This window comes from Crinia signifera, chromosome 3, assembly GCF_055691185.1.
Source record: "Crinia signifera chromosome 3, ASM5569118v1, whole genome shotgun sequence".
In the NCBI taxonomy this organism is placed as follows: domain Eukaryota; kingdom Metazoa; phylum Chordata; class Amphibia; order Anura; family Myobatrachidae; genus Crinia; species Crinia signifera.
Genome location: NC_139219.1, coordinates 24,718,172 through 24,741,489, shown reverse-complemented (window position 1 = coordinate 24,741,489; position 23,318 = coordinate 24,718,172). Strand labels below are relative to the sequence as shown.

The following is a 23,318-nucleotide window of genomic DNA, read 5'->3' as shown; positions in this document are numbered from 1 at the left end:
AGATTGCTAAAATATTGCAACTAGAACAAAAGTCACCAAAATTGAAGATGTGCCTTATATAGGCCACAAGTGTGAAAGCATCAAGAATAAGAAGCCTCAAGTTCGTGAGTCGAGAGGCTGTTGTTATGGCCCAGGGAACTTTTAATAATGTATCTTCCAAGAAGGGTAAGGGAACTTTTAATAATGTATCTTCCAAGAAGGACAATCTAAAGTCACATGATATGTTAATGCCCTTTTCATGTATTTAACCCAATTTGTTTTGTCTCTGCAGAAAATCTGAAAGTGAATGTTTGAGGGGCAGCAATGAAGGAGAAGTGCGCTACCGCACATCCTCCAGTTTTCCGGATTTCCAAGGAAGTTTTATATCCTATTTCAAGATTGGAACCGAGATCTCTAATGAATATAGAAAAAATTTATTCTAAAACAGGTGCTGCAATTCCGCAAGCTGCATATAAGACTATATAGTCACCGGATCCCTCAAATGGATAACAATGGAAAAGATAGGTCTCATGTGCGCTACAGGAATGTCCAGATACGTTATATTTCCTCCAGATAAGTTTTCACCCTCATATAAATTCCAAGATTCCTCATATATGGAAAAAAGAGGGGAGAGAATATACAATAGTGTAATACTGTATAAATACAATGTTCTCCTTTGGTGCAAATGGAGACTATGGAAAGAGTATTTGGTATGGTATAGTGGTGTTGAAAAAAAAGTTCCACACACCACTCAACACCACTATACCATACCAAATACCCGGGTCACATCTAGTATGGTTACAGGTGTTGTCTTTTATCTGATCCTGCATTGCTTTTTTTTAAAATAAAAGCATTTTTATCTGGACATCGCAGAAGACGTCAGGACCCACGGACTCGACCATCACAGAGGTGAGAGGTGCACTGCGGAGGGACGGGACGCCAGCCCCCTGCACCACCACCCTGTGAATGGTCCTTCTTGTGACAGTGCCCACTATCCACCAACCCAGACATCTCACCGCCCTAACACTGTGACTTCATCTCTCTATCCGCACTAATACCCCCCACGGAGAACACCACCCTGTGCCCCCAGTACCCTGAAGTACCTCTCTCACCAGCACCACCCTCTGGGAGGAACTTTTTATGCAATAGACTGTTGTATGCATAAACTTTTATGTAGAGCACAGCACCTGGTTGACAACCAGTAATTAGAGTGTAAAATCAATAAATTCCTTATTTTTCACTCAGACATCCTTGATTGATTTATCATTATCCCAATACAGCACACAACCCAGTTATGAGCTGAGTGCAGTACCACCCACCCTTTTTTCTTGATCTCTACCATGTTGGTCACCTGTCAGTACTGCAGCTAGCCCCAAACCACGGTATCACAGTGCGCTGTTCACTACCATTCTCTAGAAAATACTTATATGGTGAAGTTGTCAGGTCCACACCCTTCCTTACAGTATTTCAATTGGCTGTCCCATCTGACAGCCAGTCAAGGCAGCCAATATAAACATAGGTAGGAATGGCGTACAACTGCAGCGCTACTAAAGTAATATAATCTAGAGAAAATGTTACTTCCTGCAATATCTCAATTAACATTTTAAGCTAATTGCTTGTGTTGCTGAGGGCGTTGGCAGCCCATCCAGAACAAAGGAGGGAGACATCCAATTCTCATCTGCGGCATGTCTCTACAACTCCATCAAATCTGCCGTCCCAAGACCCCGGGGCCCTTGAGAGCTCACTTCTTCCTCACAGCTGACAAGATAAATGAAGAGCCAGGGAAACACCGCAAAGCTTGTGGAACAGATCACTTGGCAGGGACTTGCAAAGGGGACAAAAGTTACAACATACTGTACAATACAAAAAAACATCATACTGCCAAAAGATAATAAACATGTACCTGATAACTTAACACAGGAATTTGTTTTGTGGCCTGGAGCAGCCGATACATCTTATAGGGGTGAAAACAAGGGTGATCCTTAGGGGATACCACTACAGAGAATGTCTGTACAAAAAATATCTCATCTCCCAGTAGTTAATTGGTAAGATACGATCATTGTCCCCAATACTGTATGTCCCAGTTTGCAGGTATCGGAGCATAAGAAATGATCCGGTCTCTAATGGTTTCTTAATGGAACCTCAATAATGATGAACTGGAAATATAGAATACAGAAGCTGATCATCAGAAGAAGCAGCGGCAGTCTCCAAGTCTGGTGTGGTGACATCACCGATGTGCCAGTGACATCATAATACCACGCGCCCGGACTGACCGTGCGCCTGGACCCATGCTGCCATTGGCAGACTGGATCCTTCTGCCTCATGAATCCGCTTTGATTCACTTTCATTCTGGAAGCACTTTAATAATTGCTAAAACGGCGTATTTTTGTGCAGTGGCGTAACTATTGTCTGTCTGCCCATGAATCTAAGGGGATTATTCTGGTTGATTCGCAAGGCTGTGAATTTGCAGCCTTGCGAGTCCACCAAACCCCACTTTGCGCTGCCACCAATTCACAAGGGCGATTTCCTCGCAGGGCCAATGAATGGATGTTACACAGTACCATCCATTCGCAGCCTAGTGGGATCCACCCACATCATTCGATGGTCGGCGACGCATGTGCAGACGCACACCATCGGACCCCTTCCGAAGAAGGGGTCTGAAAGAACAGACCTGAATAAGGCCCTAAGTCTCGCCACAAATGTGCCGGGTTATTCTTAAGATGGAAAAAGGATTTTTTGGCAAAGCAATTTAGGTAGGGTGGGGGGCAAAAATGCAATGCGACCATTTTGGAGACCACCGCTGTGATCCCGCAAGGTGTATTACTTCTTGTGCCAGATTGCTGTATAGCTAAGACTCTCCCAGCCCAGCAGCACCAGTGCCTGCTCTCTTCCTGCCTGATGCACCGCTGTTCTGCTATAACAGCCAGGGGTAGTGCGCAAAGCAGAAGTGTTACACAGGGAGGGGTTCCGGGTCCAGCCCTCTGAAATTGTGGGGGCCATTAGAAATTGCAGGGGCTGGGACTGACAAAATAGGAAGGTCCTTGACTGGCTTGGGAATGGACTCTCTGCAGTCCTCTACTGAATTTTGTCCCCGTCCAAGATGTCTGTTCTGCCGGGTGGCGTTTACCTGTTCGCTAGGCTGTAAACATATGTAGCCTAGCAATCAGGTCTGAATAAGGCCCTTTTTTTTAGAGAGAAAGTACTGTTCCAGTCGCTAATGAAGATGCAGCTGAGGTGCAAACCGCTCCATTCACGCTCAGCTTCGGAACATGTGCAAGTGTGAAGTCGACAACAGTTCAACAGTGCATCAAGTCATTAATGTGGGTGGGAGACCTGACACCATGTGACCGCTGTCCATGGTGCTTAAATGCCTTCACACCTATGTCGTTATTACAGTACCAGTTATTCCTACAGTGCCCACATATTCCTCTGCGCTTTACACAGGATGTGTCCGTCGCTCACATCAGTCCCTGCCCCAGTGGCGTTTACAATCTATATTCCCTATGACATGGATACACACATATACACTAGGGTTCACTTTAGTCAGAGACCAATAAGTAGGTTTATTCTGAGTGTGAGGGGAAACTGGAGAACCTATAGAAACGCCATACAGACATGGAGAGAACAAACAAACTCCACACTGACAGGTTTTTGAAGGGTAAAGTGTCCGAGACTTCAGTGAGGCCGTACGCTTACCGCTGTTCCATTGTTCTGCCTAAATATGAACAGGAACATATTGTTGCTGCCACATATGAGGAGCCGGCACATTTATCATTAGGAGAGGACATTGCTGTGATCATAGTTACTGTAGTGGTTCCCAAACTCAGTTCTCAAGGACCCACAGCAGTTCATGTATTCACGTCACCTGGGAAGTGCACAGGTGTGCTCATTACTCACTGACGCTTTTTAAAAGATCCACAGGTAGAACTAATTGTTTTGCTTGTGAATCTGTAAGAACACCTGGAAAACATGCACTGTTGGGGGTCCATTTTGGGAACCACTGGTCTAGATATCCATGCTTCAGTGCAAATGATTGAATCAAAAACAACTGAGTTCCTTGATCTTAAATATAGACAGTCTTAAAATGTGGACTGTTAGGGTTAAATTTACTAAAGCTTCTGAAAATGAGAACAGGTGATGTTGGCATACTGTAATCTGGTGTGTCTGTGTGGCATAATGTGAGCTGATGTTACTGTGTAGCATAATGTGATCTTTGGTCTTGTTGTGGCATTATGTGATCTGGGGTTTCTGTGTGGCATAATATGAGGTGATGTTTCTTTGTGTCATAATGTGAGCTGATGCTACTATATGGCAAATGTGATATGTGGTCTCTGTGTGGCATAATATGTGGTGATGTTTCTGTGAGGCATAATATGATATGTGGTCTCTGTGTGGCATAATATCATCTGGGGTCTCTGTGTGGCATAATATGAGGTGGGGTTTCTGTGTGTCATATAGGGATCTATGGTCTCTGTATGGCATAATATGAGGTGGGGTTTATGCGTGGCATAATATGATCTGTGGTCTCTGTGTGGCATAATGGATCTATGGTCTCTGTGTGGCATAATGTGAGCTGGAGTCTCTGTGTGGTATGTAATCTGGTGTATCTGTGTGGCATAATGTAAGCTGGTGTTACTGTTTGGCATAATGTGATCTTTGGTCTTGTTGTGACATTATGTGATCTGGGGTTTCTATGTGGCATAATGTGAGCTGTGGTTTCTGTGTGGCATAATGTGAGCTGGAGTATCTGTGTGGCATTTGATCTGGTGTGTCTGTGTGGCATAATGTGAGATAATGTTACTGTTTGGCATAATGTGAGATAATGTTACTGTTTGGCATAATGTGAGATGATGTTACTGTTTGGCATTATGTGATCTGGGGATTCTATGTGGCAAAATGTGAGCTGATGTTTCTGTGGTCTCCGTGTATCATAATGTGAGTTGGAGTTTCTGTGTGGCATAATGTGAGCTGATGTTACTGTATGGCAAATGTGATCTGTGGTCTCTGTGTGGCATAATGTGAGCTGATGTTACAATGTGTGGCATAATATGATCTGGGGTCTCTATTTGGCATAATATGAGGTGGAGTTTCTGTGTGGCATATTGTGAGCTGGAGTCTCTGTGTGGCATAATGTGAGCTGGTGTGTCTGTGTGGCATAATGTGAGCTGGAGTCTCTGTGTGGCATAATGTGAGCTGGTGTGTCTGTGTGGCATAATGTGAGCTGGAGTCTCTGTGTGGCATAATGTGAGCTGGAGTATCTGTGTGGCATAATGTGAGCTGGTGTGTCTGTGTGGCATAATGTGAGCTGGAGTCTCTGTGTGGCATAATGTGAGCTGGAGTATCTGTGTGGCATAATGTGAGCTGGAGTATCTGTGTGGCATAATGTGAGCTGGTGTGTCTGTGTGGCATAATGTGAGCTGATGTTACTGTTTGGCATAATATGATCTTTGGTCTTGTTGTGGCATTATGTGATCTGGGGTTTCTATGTGGCATAATATGAGGTGGGGTTTCTATGTGGCATTATATAATCTCTGGTCTCTGTGTGGCATAATGTGATCTGGGGTTTCTGTGTGGCATATTGGATCCATAGTCTCTGTGTGGTATAATGTGAGCTGGGTTCTGTGTGGCATAATATGAGCTGGAGTTTCTGTGTGGCATAATTTGATCTGGGGTCTCTGTGTGGCATAATGTGAGCTGGTGTCTCTGTGTGGCATAATGTGATCTGTGGTCTCTGTGTGGCATAATGTGAGCTGGTGTGTCTGTGTGGCATAATGTGAGGTGGGGTCTCTGTGTGACATAATGGCCCTTATTCTAGTTGAATCGGTCGGATGCGTATTTCGGACATGAACTGAGTGTTCTTAGCCCCGCTTTCCGTACAGATCGCTCACACCATCCAAATGCGGTAAGACGCCGACCGAACGGGCCGTGAGTGGATTTTTCATGTGAACACCTCCTCCATCTGTGGGAACCTCCCCCATCATTCGATGGACGGCGACCATCGAATGCTGGACCGAGTGGTCAGACAGCATCGAGTTCTCCAGACCACTTGGGCATTTCTCCGTGCAAACGCAGGGATATGGGTGGGCAGCTGGCATCCGGCTATGTCATATGTCCGCCCCCCCACACGTGCGTCACGGCCGGATTACCTTACGTACGCCCAGCGTTTTCTTGGGAACGCCCATGAAACGCGGTGAGCACACATATGGTTATGAGCTCAAACAGCCCTTCACACCCCTCTCCACCCCCAGTTCGGATTGATCCAAACGATCGTTTTCTGTACAGAATTCACGCCGTATTCGTACGTGCGCAGCGTTCGCACATGCGCAGATACGCCTCTGCACATGCGCAAACACCAACCATCGTCTGTCCATCCGCATTCGGAGCCATCCGACTCAATCAGAATAAGGGCCAATGTGAGTTGGACCTGGCAGTGGCAGCATCATACCATCGGGGAACCTGGCAGCATCTTCTCCGTACACCCGTATCATTCCTCTTTTTCTTACTTAATTATTTTTAGCAATTGTTGCAGAACGTAAAAGTTTTGAAAAGGGAAACATGGAGGGGAGTGTAATAGAGGCCGGTGTTAGAGAGTTATAACCTCCCATTTTCTGGGAGTGTTAGGAAAAACGCAGGTGTGCCCAGGTGTTTGAGGGGAAGTCATGTGATGTCAGCTCCGGCCCCAAATGGCCTGCACAGCCTGGAAAAAAGAGGCGATGGCGAGTGGCTTCCGTATGGATTTGCAGCTATTCGCAGAACTGCAATATTTTCGCAAGCTGTGCTGAGCGATTTGCAGGCTTGCATGGGGCGGGATTTTATTCTGGCGTATACCTGATCGCAGAACTCTAAACAATAGAAGCACAGTGATCAAGTCTGCATTAGGCCCTTTGTAGAACCTGTAGCACCATATAAAGTATAATAATAGCTTCTAAAGTAGTATTTCTATTTTGTTTGGTAATATGCAACTTTCCTACTTTGGAGTATGTAAGGCAGCCATGTCCAAACTGTGGCCCTCCAGCTGTTGTGAAACTACACATCTCAGCATGCCATGCAATAGATTCAGCACTCCCTAATAGCAACAGTGTGGCAAGGCATGATGGGACTTGTAGTTTCACAACAGCTGGAGGGCCATAGTTTGGACATGCCTGATGTAGGGAGACAATGGGAAGGATAGCAAGGTTGATACACCCAAATGATACTGACCACACCCACACCACAATGGCCACACCCACAAAGCACTGGCCACACCCACATAGCAGTTCACACACCCACTGATCATTGGCCACAGTGCCTTCCCTTCTCACCAAAGGCCTGGATCATTTTGCATCTCCAGCCCCATGTGGCCCTTATTAGACCCTTCCTATCAGACACCATAGAATGAGGGGCATAACAAGGACCATTTCTTTCTATGCTGCGTCACTTTCGGCATCTTCCCAGTATGAACATGAATCTGGCTGACAGTAACATTCACGTCATTTACATTTCTGATTTATGCTTCTGCGTCCAACTGATGTGTCATATATCAGGCTAAATATCAGCCAGCTGACTAACTGCTTGAAGTGTCTCTGTCACCCACACGCAGCACAACGGAGGCAGTAGTGACGTCACTGAGGCACAGGGCACAGAATCCTGCTATATTATTGTTATTATTATTGATGTTGTTTAATTGGGTCCCGTTGCTGTCACAGATTTGCATTCAGATGTTTTTGAAAAACAATAGTCCACATATTTGCAAGCAAAGAGACCCCGTAGTGTCCAAACAGGGGATATCAGTGTGTAGTGTCCAGGTGGGCAGGTTATGCAGACAGTTTGGCCAGCAAAGTTTTTTTTTTTATTAGCTAAAGGTTTTGTGCATGGGGGTGGGGTAGTGCTGCAGCTTCACCTATCTGCCAATGTGACAATGATTAATGGTGCTGAGCATCGGGAGCCAAGGCACACTGATTGCACAAGTGTGCAGTGCATTACTGGGAGTTGACTAAGTCCCATGAGACTTTGCACCAGAGGGTAGAGGCTGAGACGGTTGTGCTGAGCTCTTATTGGTGGAGTTCATTACATGCTTCTCAGGCCCATGGAGAACATCAGCAGCAGCCTAGTCATGGGAGGGTTTTTAATCAGAGGCAGCACTACTGGGACTGTGAGGTCTCCTACAGAGTAAGGTGCAGAGGGACAAACACAGGCTTTTCATGTGGTATGCATTTATGTGTATGTATATATAGATATATATATATATATATCTATATATCCATATATCCCCTGCAGTTACCCATTGACCAAGTTTATACTGCCTTTACTCTGTGTTTTGACAGTGTAATATTCTCCCATGCAGTTTGCGGCCAGTAATGACAAGTGCAAGGGGCCCCCCGAAGGCTTAATCTGGCACTGCCCTGCACGTTAGCTGGACTCGCACTGCAGTCCATCCGGCCCTTTGTGCTTGTCTTGGAGAGTCAGGTAACTCACAATCATTGAGTCAAACACAATCATTCTGTCCAACTTATTAAATTTGCGGACGATATTGCCATACTGGGTCTCATCACTGATGATGATGAGTCAAAGTATAGGTTGGAAGTATCTCAATTGGAGTCATGGAGCAGGGAAAATTGTCTGATTCTGAACGTGAGTAAGACCAAAGAATTGATTGTGGATTTCAGGAAGTCTCGTAAGACCACGTATCTTCCACTGGTTTTAAATGGAGACCGTTGACACTTTTAAGTTTCTGGGTGTTAATATATCCAAAGACCTCTCATGGAGCACTCATATCAATATTGTCATTAGAAAGGCCCATCAGCGTATGTATTTTCTTAGGAAACTGCGCTTGGCTGGTATGTGTAAGAGGACTTTGGTGAACTTTTACTCATGCGTGATTGAGAGTGTTCTTTGGTTTGGTCCCTGCTCGGCACCTGACCGGAAGTCCCTTCAGAGGGTCGTGTCAACTGCAGGTAAAGCAGTAGGAGTTGTTTTGCCGAGTTTACATGACATCTTTAAGAAGCGGCTTCTTTCAAAGACCAATAGTATTTTGAGAGATCCTACTCACCCAAATAATGACTTCTTTTCCCTACTTCCCTCAAATAGGCGTTATCGTTCAGTTCTATGCAAAACTAAACGATATTGGGAGAGTTTTTTTCCAGTGGCTGTTCGCACTTTAAATATTTTAAATACTCAGGGTTAAAACACCGCGATCCACGTATGAATCTTGTAGTCATGTGTTACCGTTTTTTAATGTCTCTGCTTGTATATTTGTATCGTTCACAATTTATTTTCGTTTAATGTTCATTGTATGTGGGCATTTTATGTTAAATAAAGATTCTGTTCTATTCTAAATGATCTGATGAGCTGTTTCCTTTCTAAGCTGGCTCATAGAATGATCTCCTTCTGTTTGCTTGTGTTGGTGTAACGCCGACATTATGCTTACAATCTAATTACACATAGATAATATGGGCCTGCAGCCTATGGAATGTACTGAAGTAGTGAAGATGCAAGGTTGAACACTCAATGTATATGGTTCGTGAATATTATTGAATGTCTATTGTTTGTATGTGTTATTAAAAATGTTTCATTTTATTGATACACTTTTTTTTTTAGTATTAATACTTAGCGCTGATTAATTCTTGTTATCTTGTTTGCTAGTTATAGGGAGCTGACTCCTCCCACACTAGCAGCAGCTTTGAGCTAAACAGCACGTGATCAGCGCTCTAAATTATCTACGGTTCATTTTTTTCCAAAGTTTGTTTTTCTCAATGGAGCTGCTCCTGGCAATAGAATCGCCAATTGCCGCCGCGTGCCAGCCGACTGAAGGGGGCACACACCCACGCACGAACGAGAATCTTGTGCGCCAGGTTCTGACGGAGCACCCTGCAGCTCCCCCAGTCTGCCCCCACTCCCTGAAGCGGAGACCGTCAGGGAAGCCGCTCCCCACCACCTTGCTGAAGAGGACGTGTGAGCGTGCGAGACGGTCGCGCATCACCATCAGATTGAGCTCCTGCACACCATCGCTCCATCTGTGTCTACCTCTATGCTATATCCATTCTACTACACTGAGTATGCCGATATAAGTCTCAGTATCTGTTCTTAGATTTTTATGTGTCTACTCCTACACAGAATAACTTGCAGCTTTCTGGGGTTTCATACTCATGACCTTTTGTATTGGTTTTGTTGCGCTGCACATTGGGATTCCAGCTGCTACAGTTATCCCATCACACAAGTGGATTATTAAAAACCCCAAAACACAACAAAATGAACATTTATTTGTATAGCGCCCGCATATTCCGTTGCGCAGATCCAGCCTCACAGTAATTATATAGACTTAGATCTGATGTTCCATCTAAAAGAAGGAACTTGTGCATTTATTTATCCCAATGTGCTTTGTGTTATCTGGAAAGTACCGAGTTATATTTACAAAGAATATATTTTGGGAAGAGGAACCTTTAATGTACTTGCCTAGAAATAATGAGTAATACAGGGATATTAATATAGTATGCGTAATGCCAACATCGGTTTATCTGTACTGTTATAGATTAGCGCCACACATCTAGTCCTAGAGTGCAGTCACAGCAGCTTAAAGGACTAACATCAAACTAATGTGCTCGTCCCCTGCAGACAGTAACCTTATGGTGAATATAAAGATGGCTAGTGCTTCTCGGCCTTTTGGCTAAGATCAAGTGTAGTATCTGTTCCATACTTGCCTACTTTGGAAAACTAGTTTCAGGGAGATTATAGTTGGTAGTAGAGATTTTCACTGTGACCCATTAAGGGGGCGTGGCATGCTCCACCCAAAGGGGCGTGTCTACTTCCATATATGGAGAGATTGTGAAAAGAGATTGTGAACGTAGCACTTAGAATCTTTTAAAATTAATTATATCCACATGTAGATGAGCCCCAAACCAGTTAGTAAGAGATACTATACTTGCTAAAGTGCTAGGAAATTACGTTGATGATTCAATGTAAATGTATCTATCTCTCATTCCTTTTTTTCCCCTAAAATGTAACAGTATAATGTGGGCTAGGGAAATGAGGGAGATTGCTAGACCAATGAGGGAGAGAGGGAGACTGCAGCTATTTCAGTGAGTCTCCTGCAGAATGCAGGAGGGTAGGCAGCTATGATCTGTTCTTATCAGTGGGTATGGACTGGCCTCTGGCAGAGAATAGAGAAAGGCTGGACTGAGTAGCTGCTCTGATGGGCGGAGGGTGTGGGACCCCTCTTTTTTGCCTGGGAGTGGTGAAAAGTCTGGTTGAGTACCTTCACCTCTGCCAGTGGTAGGAGGTGTTGTTTCCGTTAACCCACTGGGGAGAAACACTGGGCCTAGTAGTTTGGCTCTCTTGACGGGGTTCGTAGCCCCCGAAGGATGAGACAGCAAAAGGCTCAGTCTAGTATCCATTCCCGGGGAGCGGAGAAAGGCTGGGACTGAGTAGATGTCTCCTGTTTCAGATGTTCGTAGCCTCTGATGGGGAGACCGCGAAAGGCCCAGCTCAGTACCTTAACCTTGGGATCGGAGAAACACTGAGACTGAGTAGATTGCTCTTCCGAGGGGGCCGCAACCCCTAAGGGAGTCTTTCGAAAAGCCCAGTGGAGTACCCATTCCCATGCCAGGGGCTGGAAAGTGCCCTACGATGGGAGCAGAGAAACACTTGGTCGGACGCTGATCGGTCGGTTGCTTGGAGTCCGAGGCTGCACTGTGCCCCCGGGGAAACTCGGGGGTGCCGAACATGCACGGGTGATCCCAAAATCACCATGCACTAGTAAGCACTAGCACTGCGCACTTCCCCTCTACGTTAGCGCTTCACGTCCTTACCTCGTCCTTTTGGATGGGGTAGGACAATTTTTCACACCCCACCCCGGCCTTCTGGCTGAGGTATCTTTATTATTTATTTCTCTTCCCCTCTCACGTTCGTCACTTTTCACGTTCCTTGTTCTTTGTAGTTTTGTCACTTTTTTAGGTAGTGTGGTCGACCCTTTCGGGCCTTCCATTTCCCCAATGTGCCGAAGCTCTCGCCTTTTGGGGAGAGCTTCGGTCCCCTCGAGGACGACCCCGAGCCGCAAGGCGGAGGGAAGTGTACTGAGGGTCTCTCCAAACCTTCGGGTGCGGAGGACCCACCGTCCTAACCCTTCCGGGGATTGAGGAATGATGGTCTCTCTAAGCTTCGGCGAAGAGGACCCACCGTTCCCTATTTTCCCCTCTTCGGCCTTATGGCTGAGAGGGGTTAGGGGAAAACACGGTGCCCTTCTCCCTCGGGAGATAGCCCATTCGATCGCACGACCCCCATGCACGTGTTTAGGCACAGCACTGGTGGTAGGGAGCACACCTCGGGCTCCTGATTTTTTTTCAAACTCATAAAGATGGCTAGTACCACATTTTGTAACTAGAATTATTATTATTAATATTACATGGTGACAGTGAGGTGCAAATCTTTAAATCTAGTTCTGCAATAGATTTACAGTATATAAAATGAAGATTCCCCCCACCCCCAGCTGTTGTTTCCATGGCGCCTCTGTTCTTACAAGAAAACAAGAATAGTGTTAAAAGCTGCACTATTTAGGGCCACACAAAAGTATACATTTGCCAGGGTTGCACTGAACAGTAGATTGTTAAAGTAACCCCTTCCGGATTGGGCTCTCATTGCGTTCACTTTTGTAATAACTTCTGCGTTAGGCACTCTAATGCTGGGTACACACCAGGACGACTAGGGCCCGATTCCCTCAATCTAGATCCAATTACGACCAATTGGATGTAGATTGTGTGGTGATTGGGCCCTTTTCTGTCCTGGTGTGGACCGATACCGATCCGATGCGCGGTCCCGCGGGTCGGTCGGTCGTTATTGAGATCCTACCTGCTGCAGGTAGGATCTCAATGACGACCATACAGCCGGGTGCGGGTCGCCATCGGATCGGACCCGCTCACGGTGCCCATTGTGAGCGGGTCGTGCCCCCCCGCGTCACCGTGAGCGGGTCGGACGAGACACTGACGACCCGCTCACGATGTGCATCGTGAGCGGGTCGCCCTGGTGTGTACCCTACATTACTCCACATCTCACATAGACATAACATTCAGTGAAATTGTTTAAATCAAAAGGTCCAACTACAGGACATTGTCTGAGTGACAGTTGTTGTCCACTTCCCGATTTGGGGAACAAATGACTTAATTACAAATTACATTTGCTCCCATCCAGTACCAGGTTTTTATTCCATCCAACCATCCAGTTGGTTCAATTCAATGTAAATGTATCTGTCTCTCATTCCTTTTTTCCCCAAAAAATGTCACAGTGTAATGTGGGCTAGGTGACATGAGGGAGATTGCTAGACTAATGAGGGGGAGAGGGAGATTGCTGCTATGTCAGGGAGACTCCTGCAGAATGCAGGAAGGGAGGTAACTATGATGTAACAGTGTAATATGAGCTAGGTGACATGAGGGAGATTGCTAGACTAATGAGGTAGAGAAGGAGATTGCTGCTATGTCAGTGAGTCTCCTGCAGAATGCAGGAAGGGAGGTAACTATGATGTAACAGTGTAATGTGGGCTAGGTGACATGAGGGAGATTGCTAGACTAATGAGGGAGAGAGGGAGATTGCTGCTATGTCAGTGAGTCTCCTGCAGAATGCAGGAGGGTAGGTAACAGTGTTGCAAGTAAGGGGGTACGGCGTGGTATGGAGTACCTGTAAGAAATATGTTGCAGGTACGCAGTACCACTTACCCCTGATACACTGTCATTTCTATTTTCATTTTAAGTCTAAATATAATGCATCCGCAGCCCGCCCACCCAGCGTTATGATTGGTGCTGTATGCAGCTACCGGCTACTGCTGATTTAGCCTGTCACACTGACTGGCATCAGCAGCGCCGACAGCATGAAGAGCAGGCTCCACTATTGTAAGCACAAGCTGCCTGGCTCTCCCCCAAGCAAGAGCCAACCCACCCCCAGTCATTCCCAGTTTCTCATTCCCTGTCTCCTGTGTCCACGCCTCTATTGTCATTTAGTCACTCCTCTAGCTTTGTGTGACCACGCCCCCTGATGACACATGACCATGCCCATTTTTGGTGGAGGCTATCAGTACCACCAAGAAAAAAATTCTACTTGCACCACTGGTAGGTAACTATGGTGTAACAGTGTAATGTGGGCTAGGTGACATGAGGGAGATTGCTAGACTAATGAGTGAGAGAGGGAGATTGCTGCTATGTCAGGGAGTCTCCTGAAGAATGCAGGAGGGTAGGTAACTATGGTGTAACAGTGTAATGTGGGCTAGGTGACATGAGGGAGATTGCTAGACTAATGAGTGAGAGAGGGAGATTGCTGCTATGTCAGGGAGTCTCCTGCAGAATGCAGGAGGGGAGGTAACTATGATGTACCAGTGTAATGTGGGCTAGGTGACATGAGGGAGATTGCTAGACTAATGAGTGAGAGAGGGAGATTGCTGCTATGTCAGGGAGTCTCCTGAAGAATGCAGGAGGGTAGGCAGCTATGCTACTACTGCATGGATTTATCTGCTTATTAGTACATTACGGTCACCAATTTGCCTCCATAACCTTCTGTCTTCCACATCTGCCACAAAAAAGTAGTTAAAAACTGACCAAGTACATTTCATTGTAAGAGAAGTCCACTAGAAGTCGGTTGATCTTCCTGGGGGTTACGATGATAATGAGCGGGCATGTACACAGGCCATTTGGGAGTGAGGCGTTGCATCTTGCAGTGATATCCGTTCCTTGTAGCAGATGTGATACTGTTTAGGAATACACTGATGCACAGTAAAGTCCCTGGTAGGTCTTCTTCTTCCTCTTTCAGGCAAAGCTGTAACAATTGTGCCTTTGATTCTTTCAGAGCATTTATTAAAAGGCAATAATTGTGCACATTCTGGGCTGTGCAAATTGACATCAAAGACGGAGTCCTAAGTGACTTGCCTTCATCTCCTGGGTGAGATCATTTGGTCAATTGGACATAGGCCCTTATTCTGGTTCACTCGCAAAGGCAAATTCCTTCTCAAATGGACAAAACCATGTGCACCACGGGGGGGGGGGGGGCAGATGTAACATGTGCAGAGACTTAGATTTGGGTGGGATCTATAATGAAGAAGTGAGATCTATAGTGCAGCGTAAAAATAAAGCAGCCAGTATTTACTCTGCACAGAAACAAAATAAAGCCCCAATTCTAATTCTCTCTGCACAAGTTACATCTGCCCCCACCTGCAATGCAGCATGGTTTTGCCCATTTGCGAAGGAATTTGCCTTTGCAAGTGAACCAGAATAAGGGCCATAGAGAATGACAGGTCAGGCAGCGACTTCTCAGGGGAAACAAATATATGGAATAAAATGTTCCATTATTTCAGTTAATGGAAGGTGGATGTACCCCCAGCACTAGGTGCTATTTAAGGATTGGGCTCCTCAACAAATGTGTCCATGAAATGCAAAGTGAAGAGAAGAAATAAGGACCACAATGGATTCAAGCTGTATTTAAAGGGGTCCGAGATGAGATCCTGGCGGTCCGACTCCCGGCGTGCAATATACTGACCGCAGCAAACCTGACAGTGGGGCGTGCACAACACTCCCCTGCTACGCTCAGCACACTCATTTATTCTCCCTCTATGGGTGACATGGACACTCACAGAGGGAGAATATGTCGGGATAATGGCGTTCGGGATCCCAGCATTGGTATTGCGACCAGCGGGATTTTGATCGCATCCCATGTGAAAGCTACATGAAATTCTTTTATGGTTAGTAAATGACGTGCACTGGAGGCAACCATTTTGCATAGGCCAAAGCAGCAGGGCCATCACCGTAACCCCCATGAGGGAGAATAGCCTCTGGCAACATCAGTCTACTGACCCTCAGCATCCTGACTGCTGGGAGGTCATCAGTCACCTGCAGAGAACTGGTACACTGGATTTTCTTGCTGTAGCTATGGTGATTATTTTATTTTGTGACAGTGAATCAATCAATTCTCCATCGCTGGACTTAGCAGGAGCTGTTCAGACATTCCGCGCCCCCCCACTCTAGCACATCCTAATCCTGTTGGCAATATAGACAACAGACGTCTATAAACACCATCCATACTATTATCTGTGATGGGTGCCGGACGGGATCCCGACAGTCATTTACCTGACTGTTAAAATACAGGTGCACGGGTTCCCGATGGCCACCGGCTATTCTCCCTCGTGGGGGTCCACGACCCCCACGAGGGAGAATAGAATAGGTGGCGAGCGCAGCGAGCCACCGTGCCGCAGCGTGGCAAACCCGCAAGGGGCTTTGTTGCGCTCGCCACGCTGTCTGAGTCCAGCCAGTCGGGATCCCGACTGTCGGAACCCTGTACTACACCCATCTGTGACCCATCACCCACTGAAGGTCTTGTATACCTTTAATGTAACCTACTTGACAATCTTGCATTTAAAAACACCCCAATTAACTGTAATAAACCCCACACCCCAAATCCTCCTTATTACTTTACAAAGACATACTTGCTCCATTGAATGGGAATAATATGGGTTAAGTATCCAAATGGTCCTATCGTAATCTGTGCTTGGCAGTGGAGCGTGCCACTGCACATATCACTGCAGGTTAGTGGGCGCTGTTGGTGGCACTTGTTAATTATTTGTTTAAATACCTTAACCTGGCACATACCTCTCTTTGAAATATGCCATCTTCTGACTGCCCATCTCCTACCCCTACCAGCTAATACCTATACAACATTTGTGAACTTAATTTAAGATATTTAATCACACTGTCCATTATTCAATTTCAAGATGCTGCTATAAATGGGATTCGAACCCATCGCTGTAGGTATTGCAGTCAGCCACTCTATTCGCGAGATATCTGACCTGTATGGAAAAGCCTCTTCCCCACGAGGGTAAAAGAGCAAAAGGGTTTAAAGATGCACTAGAGCTGACACAGGGTGCCATGCCAATGGGTTGGTGCACGTTTTGATGATGCAACTAGACGTATTCATGCTGCTGAAAGTGAACATACGTTCACCTCTTAATCTGGCCCCCAATGTCACAGAACTCCCAAGGACCTCCAGCATCCCTAGCGCTACCAGTAGGGGACCTGTGATCAGCACTCTCCTGTGGTTAAGACACCCATGTACGTTCCCCATAATGAGGAACGGTAAAGCGGAAGTGTCCAATAAGTTTTTAAGTGGTAACTTATTGTTTTTTTTTTTTTGCATGTCATAAAACAAGACGCGGGCATTACTGTATAAATCCTCACACCCTTGTAAAGAGGACGACTCACCTTGTGAATGAAGCAGAGTGACATTTATTTTGGTGACTGGGAGCTTGCTGGCTTTCTGCAGGATTACAGGTATGACACATCACACCGTATATCCTACTCGCTCCTGGTTCTGCCTACTATAATGCCTCATGGTGCCGGATATTCCACATGTGTCCACTTTAACAGAAACAAAACCAAATATATAGCAATGCTAATGCTGAATGAGTTCTGTGCCAGGCAGAGGAGCCGATCTCGCACAGTACCTACGTGTCCGCGGAGAGTTGCGTCAATCACTTGCTCTGGCCTGCACCTGGATGGGTGGAAAAGGGGCCCACGGTCGTGTCCATTCTCTCTCTCTACCTTATTGCTTCTAATATGGTCTAGACTGTATCTCAATGTGAAGATACAGACCAGACTGTGCTAGAAGCATGAAAGCAGAGAGACTGTGGCACATTGAGAACATTACCATTAACAGCCATTGATGGTCTGATAACAAACCCGATAGATCTTATTACGTATTCAGCCTGAGAAGAGGTTAATGGTCCCTCTCATCTTGGTCCTTCCAAAAAAAGACCAGGACAGGCAGCTGCGTAAGATCTGAGACCAACATTAAAGCGGATTAGCCGGGCGTGACACATGTCAGTGTTTGAGTTCTGAACATTACACCGTATTATCGCACATTAGCAATTAGGTAATGAAGGGGAGACACAACGATCTGCCTTTAAAGACCACACTTGTACAGTTGGGGCAATCTTTACCTGCAACACTTCTTTTGTGCAAGTTACAGTTTATTTTTAAATCGGGCAAATGCAACCGTCCAAATACTGGTACAAACATGATGTACAACGCTTGGGCTTAGTGACGGATACTATGTCCAAGGCACCAAATGAATGACAGTTATTATTTAAATCTGAAATTGTAGGGAAACTATCGTCGGCATACTGTGTAATGTAGGGCATACAGTCAACATGCATTGGGTTGACCACTGAAGATCGACATGGCGTAGGCCAACAAATGAAATACAAATGTAGCGCCTCTCAACTTTGCAGGGGCTGGCGGTGGATTCGCCACACGCCAGCCCCCTGCCAGACTTCGCAAGGGGATGTGTGCGTACGAGACGCGCGTGCGTCCCCTTACAACGGAGCTGTCCCCGCCACGTCCCCCCACCTCACACGCACGTGCGTCCCAGTATCACGGCGGCTGCGCAGCGTCTCCCTGCCCGACTCCATTTCAGGGAGACGCTGCCCAGTTCGGGGGGGGTGTGTGTGTGTGTGTGTGCGTGTGTGTGTCCGGGCGGCGAGGGGGACTGGTGGTGACGACGCCAGCCCCTGCAAAGATGTGGCCGGCTACATCTGTATGCACAGCGATTCCAAATCAGTAGAGAAGGAAACCCCATTACATTCATACTTTACCGTTACACCATCTGACGAGTTCCTAGAAGCACAGACCACGTAAAAAGTCTTGATCACCTCCCTTTAATTAAGATCTGTATCTACAATGACGTCGTCAACAATTCCAAAGAAATTCAGGCACATGTTCGAAGAGAAGCATCATTCGCAATAATTGTGGGAAAACATCAAAGTATAAATTCATAAAAGACTCCATTGCCCCGGGGAAACTGTAGGTTCTAGCGCGGGACACGGGGTAAGACAGACGTACAGATAAGAAAGTATACACATCAGCAGGCACTACTGCGGCAACTATAAAGCATTCTGTGTACAGCGATTGGAGTCACAGTTCAGGCACCGGATAGAACACAGGGTTCTAGAACTCATGTTTCTTTTGTTGCAGACTCTGATCTATGTGACCGATGAGGACACAACCTCATATGGGGATCCGGACAACGGGTCTACAGCAAAAAGGTTGACAATCATTAGGTCAATATGCAAAAAGGTTGACACAAACATTAGGTCGACATGTGGTTTTTCACAGTTTTTTGAGCCGACATGTATTTTATGCCCTACCATCCACTAGGGCGCGGTGGGAGAATAAAATGCCTGAAGCATTGCGAGCGATGTGAGGGGATGCAAACTGCGTCCATGTCGACTGTGTTGACATTTGGGTCAAAAAAACAGTGCAAAACCCCATGTTGACCTTTTGACTGTCGACCTATACACTGTCGACCTAATGCTTGTGTCAACCTTTTTGTATTTTGACCTTTTCACATGTCGACCTTTTCGCATGTCAACCTTTTTGCTTGTCGAACCTAATGGTTTTCTACCTTTTTGCTGTAGACCCCTTGTCCCACTTCCCTTATATGTACAGCAATTGCGGCTCATAGACCTAGGGGGCGATTCTGGTTCACACTTAGTGAACCGGATTCGGCCCTTGCCCGGATGGTCAGAGTTTGCGCATGTGCAAACCACAACTGCGAACAGCACCGGTGAGCTGCTCACTAGCCGGGCGGTTCACAGCCGGGATGGAGGAACGGGAGTGGTGGCAACGCTGGGCCATGAATACCCATGGGTATGCGGGCAGGCCGATGCCTGCCGGGGTGGGTGGTTGACGTCACATGATTTATCCTGCTGCGGCACATGTGAGGGGATGTGTCTTTCTAACACATACGGCGGCAGGGGGGAGATTTTGTCAGGGTGCGGCGCCACAGGGACCTGGTAAGCTAATAGCTTCGCAGCTTAATGAGTCAATCAAAGTTCACAAGTGAGATAGTAGGAGTGTTGGTGTGCACCTGCTTGAACAAGTGGACCAACGCCCATTTCATTTCTACAGATCTGTTAAAAAGGGTTTGGGTTCAATGGGTCGACAGTTTCTAGTTCGATCCCAGAAGATCGACATGGAAAAAAGTTTTTAGTTTTTTTGGGGGTGTCAATTTATACCATGTAGCATGGAACCCTAATTAGCGTAGCTTCCCACGCTCCAGGCCCGGTTCCCAGTCCGCGTGGATGGTAAAACATGAAAAAGTGGAACAAATTGTGAAAAAACTCATGCCGACATTTCATGTAGACCATGGGATCTTCGGCCCCCCAGCTGTTGTTGAACTGCACATCCCATGATGCCCTGCTACAGTTTTGCTATTTGGCCATGCTAAAACGGTTGCAGGGCATGCTGGGATATGTAGTTCAACAACAGCTGGAGGGCCGAAGGTTCCCCATCCCTGATGTAGACCAATAGTTTTACGGTCGATCTAAAATCTGGATACGATCAACTCTATGGGGTTGAAGTATCAAGCAGTGAAAAGAGTGGATAAGTGGACCAATGGAGAAACTGCCCATGGAAACCAATCAGGTTTTGCCTATGATTTCATAGAGTGTACTTGATAAATGCTACCTCAATGCTGATTGGTTGCCAAGAGCAAAGTCTCCACTGGACCACTTTGTCACACTGATACATCAAGACCCTAAATGACTTACCAAAGGCTGGAAGCCGAGATGTTGAGAAGAACATATAGAATTTTGGCCACAAGTGTTATGGGGTCACATAAGAGATGAAGTACCACCAATTCCAGCCCTGACTCTGCTGGTGACCTCACGGAATTTGGCGGAGATTACGGCCGGCTTGCGCAGGGGAGTGCGTCCTCCTCCTGCTGGTAATTGTATTACCAGGCAACATAACACTAGAACTTATTTTATTCAAGATTTAATTATGGCTTTGCCGTACTGGAAAGAGGATTGACGTTCCGGTCAATAGTAAGCAGAACTTGGCATATAAATAACGTTCCCGGTGAAACCTGCGCAACTTACATTTCATGTTTACTGAAAATCTACAACGTAAATACTTAAAAATAATTAGGGCATCTCTTCCCTTCTGTTAATTGCCAAATTCATTACAATTCATATGGTGTCTCAGGAAGGGTTAGGAATCCAGGGGATCCGATTACGGTCAGGTTGGTAGGCAGTGATACTTGGTGTGCTCGATAGGAGAAGGGGGCAGTTCATAGAGATCAATGTAAAACAGTCCAATGGCTTCCAGCGCAGTCCGTGTGAGCTGCAGACCACACAGGAGGAGTCCGGGTAATACAGGACTATGCAACCGACCTACAACTTCCCATTAGCGAATGCAGCTTCCTGGAACTGGGGCACAAAACTTCTAAAATAAATCCTGAAAGACATAAACATTGGGTAATTGATCAGTTGTGCATGTGGAATACATATCACTTCTTTATTACTCTATCAGACTCTACCAGATTGTGTGCTTGTAAACCATTGATTAACCACACCCATGGGCGTAACTATCATTGGTACAAGGATTGCCATTGCTTCGGGGCCAAGAGGGCCTGGACCCAGGTTATGAAGTTGCCAACTAATTTCCCAGATTTGTCTACTAAGCAGTTGGGTCTAATCCAGTGGTTCCCAACCTTTTTTCTCTCCCGTACCCCTTGATTAGGCTTTTCATTGATAAGTACCCCCTCCTCTCATTTTGAAATATGGACAGTACTTAGCGGTATGCGGATCCTTATGCATGTCCTTATATTAAGGAGGAGCGGCGGAGTAGTATTCAGCAAGGAATCATGCTCTTCTGTGTCTAGGCACTGGTTGTGTATTATCCAGGATTCCCGCTAACACCGGTAGGATTAATGCCGCTGCTTCCTCCACCTTTGTCAGTGCTGGACAGATGACTGATGATGTCTGAGGGCAGCATGGGAAGCTCCCAGTGGATTGCTGGTCAGGCATATGACACAACATGGTTTATCTCCCTGGCAATGGGTCTTCTTCAGCCATCAAAAGACCTTTTCATCGTCCGCCATTACCAATATTATTTTCAAGTACCCCCAACTGGTCTGCAGAGTACCCCCAGGGGTAATAGTACCCCAGGTTGGGAACCACTGGTCTAATCCATTGCCCAGCCTGAATTGTGTGACATTACATTTTTGGTGTGTCTTATGAGGGGACTCTAAAGTGGACCCCAGTTCAAATTCTGCGACATTATAAATGTGTCACGATATGAACTGGAGGGCACTGTAATGTACCATCATCTGATCTGCTCAGTGTAATGTGGAGGGCACTATATTGTTACATAAGAACTAAGACACTTTACTGGGGCATTACTATAATGTGTCAAATTAATAACTGCTGCGGATAGGTGTCTCAAAAATCATTGGGACAGAGCTTCAATATGTTACTATGGAACCATCAAAGTACTGGTTACACCACTGACCACGCTGTTTAAATAGACCTATATATTAGCCAATCACAATGCGAGGCCGCAGCAGCTTCCTGTTTTGTGGAATGATCGCTGAGGAACAGTCTGCCAACTGTGATACCAGATTGGTCGCAGGTCCACCGGGCAGACAGTACTGCCAGATCCCACACAAGTCCCCGCCCCTTACGCAGCGAAGCTGACAAGCAATGAGAAAACATCTCTTGAAATGCTAAGACAGCTGAGTGTCACAATAAGGAGGAGTGTTATATTTATGAGACAGGAGCATTTTCATCTTGTAATAATAGGATTACGCATAGTAAATGCTCCTTAATACACCTTAAAAGAGACATTTTCTCGCCTGTCTGCTGCTCAGGTTAAAGAGGATTCTCTTGCTGTAATTACGGCCTTTAAATCGCCTCTGTAAATGATTTCATTTGCGCACAAATAAAACCTTCAGTCGGCTTTGCATATAAAGCAGAATCTGCAGCGGAAGTGCTGCTCTCTGATGTCACAGGTCTTTGGTTGCGCAATAGCGTCTGACGTCACCAAGAGGCATATATACATATAATGGCTAAAAGGGGGAGTCGTTGCGTGGGTGCTACAGCTTTCAGGCCACCATACACTATGCAGCTTCTACAAGGGGAGAAGTCGCATCTGATCCTCCTTGATCGCATGCAACTCCGTTCCCCGCCGCTGAGAGGAGATCTGATCTCCGACTCCGGTACAGTGTACACTGCATTGGACTGAACGTTATACACATGCGATTGGGCCCCGATTTCTCAGCCCAATATGCCGGAATTGGGTGAACTTTGGCCCAAATCGCATAGTGTATGGGGGCCTTGAGGCTCAGATTTATTAAGAGGCTGGGGAGCAGTGTAATTACAGGAAGGTGCGTACACACTTTGCCCCATACACACTTAGTGGTATTACAAACCATACTCCATGCTCATATTTTGGCCCCTTTGAGCGATATCGTTGGCGTACACTCAATATTGTTAACGATGTCCTCTATCTTCTACCATGCTGCATCCTGCTCCCCCACACCATCGTTCGCCACCGATG

General features: G+C 46.2%; 1 protein-coding gene and 1 pseudogene across 2 annotated transcripts in view; one reads left to right on the top strand and one right to left on the bottom strand.

Moving 5' to 3' along the window:
- Positions 1-10,601: 10,601 nt before the first annotated feature.
- LOC146066099 (U2 spliceosomal RNA) lies at positions 10,602-10,747 on the top strand (annotated as a pseudogene).
- A 7,160-nt stretch (positions 10,748-17,907) lies between these two features.
- Positions 17,908-23,318, bottom strand: part of BABAM2 (BRISC and BRCA1 A complex member 2) — a 159,990-nt gene continuing 154,579 nt past the window's right edge. For both annotated transcript variants that reach the window (XM_083175467.1, XM_083175466.1), the window contains exon 12: positions 17,908-21,215. In XM_083175467.1, the coding sequence (XP_083031593.1) occupies positions 21,152-21,215 (64 nt within the window). In that variant the 3' untranslated portion in view covers positions 17,908-21,151. The remainder of the gene's footprint in view (positions 21,216-23,318) is intronic.